General features: G+C 51.5%; 1 protein-coding gene across 1 annotated transcript; it reads left to right on the top strand.

Annotated features, from left to right (window-relative positions):
* Nucleotides 1-1,228: 1,228 nt before the first annotated feature.
* KCNJ10 (potassium inwardly rectifying channel subfamily J member 10) lies at nucleotides 1,229-2,381 on the top strand. Its single transcript, XM_060261432.1, has one exon. The coding sequence runs from the start codon at nucleotides 1,229-1,231 to the stop codon at nucleotides 2,363-2,365; it is 1,137 nt and encodes a 378-aa protein (XP_060117415.1). The 3' UTR covers nucleotides 2,366-2,381.
* The last annotated feature ends 4,118 nt before the right edge of the window (nucleotides 2,382-6,499 follow it).

Here is a 6,499-nt window from a genome sequence, read left to right as displayed (position 1 = left end):
AGTCGTTCCCAACTCTGAGGTGATGTCGCAGCATGACATTTTCATGACAGACTTTTTACGGGGTGGTTTGCCACTGCCTTCCCAAGTCATCCACACTTTCCCCCCAGCAAGCCGGGTGCTCCTTTCACCGACCTTGGAAGGACGGAAGGCTGAGTCAACCTTGAGTTGGCTACCCAAACCCAACTTCCGCCGGGATCGAACTCAGGCCATGAGCAGAGAGCTTGGTCTGCAGCTTTGCCACTCTGCGCCATAGCATTTAGAACACCATTAGCACATTGTTGTTGTTCAGTCGCACAGTCGAGTCTGACTCTTTGCGACCCCATGGACAAAGTCACGCCAGGCCCTCCTGTCTTTCACCATCCTCCGAAGTCTGCTCAAATTCGTGTTTGTTACATCAGTATCACTGTGCAGCCATCTCATCTTTTGCCATCTCCTTTTTCTTTTGCCTTCTGTCTTTCCCAGCATCAGGGTCTTCTCCAGGGAGCACTCCCTTCTCATTTGGTGGCCAAAGTATTTGAGCTTCAGCTTCAGCATCTGTCTTTCCAGGGAACAGTCTGGGTTGATTTCCCTTAGGACTGACTGATTGGATCTTCTTGCAGTCCACGGGACTCTCAAGAGTCTTCTCCAGGGAGTGCTCCCTTCTCATTTGGTGGCCAAAGGATTTGAGCTTCAGCTTCAGCATCTGACCTTCCAGGGAACAGTCTGGGTTGATTTCCCTTAGGACTGACTGATTGGATCTTCTTGCAGTCCAAGGGACTCTCAAGTGTCTTCTCCAGCACCACAGCTCAAAAGCATCTAATCTTCTGCGCTTGGCCTTTCTTAGCACATTAGAACATTAATACAGTTCTCCATGCATGCAAAGTGTGTGCATGGGGGGGGGGGGGATCAACCTTTCACTACTTTGATAGATTCTTGAGAAATATTACTCCCGCAGTTAATAATATTTATTTATTTATTTATTTTTGCAAATTGCAAAATATAGACAAAGGTTTTCTGCTCTGCCATGAACTCCCCAGCCAGAGTAGGAGTAATGAAAACACAAAATGAATGGGAAGAATGAAAGGTGGGAGGAGAGAGGAAGAGAAGCAAAGTTGGTTGAAGGGCCCAGCCACGCCCCCTGGCTGGACTAGATGGACGATTGGTCTGATCCAGCAGAGCTGTCCTCATGTTCTTCTCTTCTCACCACCCTTTCTTCTTCTTCTTTTGTCCCCTCCCTGCCCTCCTGCAGATGACTTCGGCCACAAAAGTGTATTACAGCCAGACGACGCAGACTGACAGCCGCCCCTTGATCGCTGCCGCCCTCCGCAAAAGGCGGGTGATGACGAAGGATGGGCGGAGCAACGTGAAGATGGAGCACATCGCAGACAAGCGGTTCCTCTACCTGAAGGACTTGTGGACCACCTTCATCGACATGCAGTGGCGCTACAAGCTGATCCTCTTCTCGGCTTCCTTCGCGGGGACCTGGTTCATCTTTGGCGTCATCTGGTACCTCGTGGCCGTGCTCCACGGAGACCTGCTAGAGTTCGACCCTCCCGCCAACCACACGCCCTGCGTCATGCAGGTCCACACGCTGACCGGGGCCTTCCTCTTCTCCCTGGAATCCCAGACCACCATCGGCTACGGCTTCCGCTACATCAGCGAAGAGTGCCCCCTCGCCATCGTCTTGCTCATCAGCCAGCTGGTCTTGACGACCATCATGGAGATATTCATCACGGGCACTTTCTTGGCCAAGATCGCGCGGCCCAAGAAGAGGGCAGAGACCATCAAGTTCAGCCAGAACGCGGTAGTGGCCCAGCATAACGGGAAGACGTGCTTAATGATCCGAGTGGCCAACATGCGCAAAAGCCTGCTCATCGGTTGCCAGGTGACGGGCAAGCTCCTCCAGACCCACCTCACCAAAGAAGGCGAGAACGTCCGACTCAACCAGGTCAACGTGGACTTCCAGGTGGACACCTCCTCCGACAGCCCCTTCCTCATCCTGCCCCTCACGTTCTACCACGTGGTGGATGACAGGAGCCCCTTCCGGGACATGGCCCTGCGCACGGGCGAAGGGGACTTCGAGCTGGTGGTCATTCTCAGCGGCACCGTGGAATCCACCAGCGCCACCTGCCAGGTGCGGACCTCCTACCTCCCGGAAGAGATCCTCTGGGGCTACGAATTCACCCCTGTCATCTCTCTGTCCGCCAGCGGGAAGTACGTCGCGGATTTCAGTCTCTTTGAGCACGTGATCAAAGTTTCACCTCCTTGCTGCCTCCACGAGACTGTAAGATACGGAGACCCGGAAAAACTGAAGCTGGAGGAATCCTTCAGGGAGAAGGCCGAGAGGGAGAGCAGCCCTTTAAGCATCCGGATCAGTAACGTTTGATGGTTCTGAGAACTTTCCAGGGATCCCTTTTAACACCTCTAGCTGCTTCTGGACTTGCTCCTTTCTCCCTTCCTTCTTTTATGGCCCTCCCTGTTGTATTCTCTTCTGGCCCAATCCAGTCCTCTCTCCGTGGGAATGGAGGGCTCTCTCCTTCCCTTAGAACGTTCGTTTCTCTCCTAATGTCACAGTCAGTAGCTCTCAGTCTGCTCCAGCATAAAAAATCTTTCACCCTCCATGGGACGCGTTTGCTTCATCATATTCACATTCAAGAGAATGCAGCGGCGGAGCCTTTGTCCGTGGGTCACGCACTCCCGGCTCCCAGGTGGCTGCTGGATGCAAACCGGCAGGGCTGTGTCTTTCCAGGGTGAAAAGAATTCTACAGGCCACTTTATTTTATAGAAATCTCTCTATTGCTTTGAAAACTGTTGCCACGACGGACAGAGTTCACTCCCAGCCTAGCCTGTGGAATGCTGAGGGGTGCAGAATCCACCGAGCTGCAGATAGCGGCAGGGGGCCCCACTGGGCAGAGGGTGTGCCCTTCCACGCCCAGCCCCACAAACTGGGGGCCTCAAATAAAAGTGGAGAACCTTCCCACAGCAGAGGCGTCTGGGCAGAGTCGGTGTTCTGCAGCTCTTCTCTCCAAAAGACATTTCTGCACAAGACTCTTATATCAAGAGAAAACCCACTTCTGTCTCTGCCGTAAATAGCCACTTCTTTAGAAACTTTTCCCGTTTGCAACTCGGTTCTTCACTAACCCAGAGGTGGACTATGGAGACAGAAACCACTGCCCCTTGGGGACTTGGAACTGGAGGTCTGATTAATCTATTTATGGGTTTCTCTGCGAAACACAAACCGCCCGTCGACTGTGGAGGTGGAAAAAATCAAGATGGGCGGTTTTTAAAACAAGTTTTGCAGGCCTTGCAGAGTGACCCGGGATCTCGAATGTAGTCCGTTTCTCAAGTTCCCAGCAGCTCCCGCTCGGTTTGTGGATTAACCAAGGCTTTCTGTGAGAGTGCTCTCTCTCCCGCATCGCCTTTGCTTTGGAAACAGCAAAGAGCTTTCCTTTTGCAGAATTCCCCCCCAGTCAGTAGTGCGCCAGTGTTTCAGCAAGCAGCCTTGCTGGCACATTCAGGTGGGGCTTCCCATCCGTGTGGCCGTCTCCCGAAGCCACAGGCCACCCTCTGACCACGGTGTCAGCCACAACAGAATTGCTGTACTTCTTGTTGCCAGTACTGTAATATCTCAACATCAGAAATGCTGAACCCAACAGGGGAGCAAATGGGAAATGCAGTCCCGTTCCCCTTCCTTTTGGGGGAATCGGCCCTTCCCGCCTTCCTGCCCCCAGTCCTTTGAGCCTGCTGAAGATTCAGGTGCAGCAGAGAGCAGGAAGGGAATGTCCCGTGTGACAGACGGGAAGAGCCTTTCTGTACCATTGTGAAGGCAGCCGGACAGATTCCAAGGACAGATTCCATGGGGAAAAAGACATCTTTGCCTCTTGGCAAAACTAACACGTGATGGGGTTGTTGTTTTTTTTAAAGTGTGGCCCAAATACCCAAGGAAACATAGAAGAAACTGCCAGCAAAAGTAGGAAAAGGAGAGGAGTCAGAGGTGAGTCTAATCACGGGACATCAGTGACTGAAAACTCCATCACCAGGCGTGGGTCGCAGCGCTGGTCTCCTGGTCACTGGAGGCACATGTGGCTCATGGCCAAGCAAACATCATGTTGAGGAATCCTTGCTCTGAAGGCATCAGGGCCTTCCTGCTCGAGGGAAAGAAAGACCTGATTAGAGAAAGAACCACTTTTCTCCCTTTCTCACAATACGAGAACTTGAGGGCACTCTGTGAAATTGCTGAGCAGTCAGGTTAGAACAGATAAAAGGAAGTCCTTCTTCACTCAAAGGGTGATTAACACATGGAATTCATTGCCACAGGAGGTGGCGGCAGCTACAAGCATAGCCAGCTTCAAGAGGGGATTGGATCAACATATGGAGCAGAGGTCCATCAGTGGCTATTAGCCACAGCATATTGTTGGAACTCTCTGTCTGGGGCAGTGATGCTCAGTCTGCTTGTTGCTTGTGGGGGGCAACAGTGGGAAAGCTTCTTGTGTCCTGGTTCCACTGATGGACCTCCTGATGGCACCTGTTGTGTTTTTTTTTTTTTGCCACTGTGTGACACAGAGTGTTGGACTGGATGTGCCATTGGCCTGACCCATCATGGCTTCTCTTATGTTGGGGACTGGATAAACATCAGGAGCAGAGGTTCATCAGTGGCTATTAGCCACAGCATATTGTTGGAACTCTCTGTCTGGGGCAGTGATGCTCTGTCTTCTTGGTGCTTTCGGGGGCACAGTGGGAGGGCTTCTAGTGTCCTGGCTCCACTGATGGACCTCCTGATGGCACCTGGGTTTTTTTGCCACTGTGTGACACAGTGTTGGACTGGATGGGCCACTGGCTTGATCCAACAGGCCTTCTCTGATGTTCTCAGGGGTGGAATTCTAGCAGGAGCTGCTTTGCCTATTAGGCCACACACCCCTGATGTAGCCAATCCTCCAAGAGCTGACAAGGCTCTTTTTTGTAAGCTCTTGGAGGATTGGCTACATCAGGGGTGTGTGGCCTAATAGGCAAAGGAGCTCCTGTTAGAATTCCACCCTTGTATGTTCTTGGGGTGGGGGAGAGAGAAGAGGAGGCCAATGATCTCTCTCTCTCTCAGCCTTCCAGACGGATACTGTTTGGAGAGGGGGGGAGGGGTGTTTAGCTGCTGTGCCAAGATGATCTGAAACAACTGCTGCTGCTCATGGCTATGGAGGCAGCACATGGGGGGTGTTCAGTGGGGTGTTGGGGGGGTGGGGGAGGCCAGCTGGCTCTATTGGGGAGGGACGGTGGCTCAGAGGTAGAGCTTCTGCTTGGTAAGCAGAAGGTCCCAGGTTCAATCCCCAGCATCTCCAACTAAGAGGGGCCCAGGCAAATAGGTGTGAAAAACCTATTTTCAAACCTATTTTCACACCCTGGAGAGCTGCTGCCAGTCTGAGTAGACAAGACTGACCTTGATGGACCGAGGGGGGTCTGATTCAGTAGAAGGCAGCTTCATAAGTGTTAGGGATGGACGGTGGCTCAATGGTAGAGCATCTGCTTGGTAAGCAGAAGGTCCCAGGTTCGATCCCCGGCATCCCCAACTCAAAAGGGTCCAGGCAGTAGGTGATGGAGGTGGAGGGACGGTGGCTCAGTGGTAGAGCATCTGCTTGGGAAGCAGAAGGTCCCAGGTTCAATCCCTGGCATCTCCAACTAAAAAGGGTCCAGGCAAATAGGTGTGAAAAACCTCAGTTTGAGACCCTGGGGAGCCGCTGCCAGTCTGAGTAGACAAGACTGACTTTGATGGACCCGGGGGGGGTCTGATTCAGTATAAGGCAGCTTCATATGTTCATATTGAGGAGTTAAGTTTTTGTTGGCCCCAGATGGTTCCTTACAGGAATGGAGTCTGGAATGGTGTCATGTAAAGTAGGAAAGAGGGAGAGAGTTTGCTTCCTCTCCATGGAAAAAAAAATCTATTAATATATATAAATCTATTTATACAAATGGTATATATATATAAAAAATATCTTTATTTGTAAAACAGAACAAAGGACTAATGAAATTACTTTGCACTTTCTTCTTTGTCAGCAAGAGATTTGGAAATGTACTGAAAACGCTACTGAAGCCAAAGGGCAAGTTATCTGAGTGGTCTTTCCTTCTCCCTGGGAAATCCCCACCCCACGTTTGGAATATTTTTGCAACCGAAAAATCAACTTTGCACATTTGAAGACTGAATGGCCAACAGCAAGCAGCTCTGGTGCTTCATGTAGCATCTTCACCACTGGGGGGGGCACTACCAGCACCCCCCCCCACACACACACACACACATTGCACACAGAAGTGGGAGTTAGTGGCCCAACAAGAGAAGCCCACAAGGTGGGGACAACAATGTTAGAAGAAGACAAATGTTGCTTTGTACCCATAGTGCATGTGGGAGGGGTTTTGGTGGGTTGCCATGACGCTGTGCCATAATATAAAGGGTCCGCCTGTCAAAGCATTGTCTTGTAGTGCCGGGTTTGGCAGGCCTGAGTTCAAATTCTGCACAAAGAACAAGGCTTGGTCAAAT

This window comes from Heteronotia binoei, chromosome 1, assembly GCF_032191835.1.
Source record: "Heteronotia binoei isolate CCM8104 ecotype False Entrance Well chromosome 1, APGP_CSIRO_Hbin_v1, whole genome shotgun sequence".
In the NCBI taxonomy this organism is placed as follows: Eukaryota; Metazoa; Chordata; class Lepidosauria; order Squamata; family Gekkonidae; genus Heteronotia; species Heteronotia binoei.
Note: the sequence above shows the minus strand (reverse complement) of the source record. Positions and strands in the feature narration are given on the sequence as shown.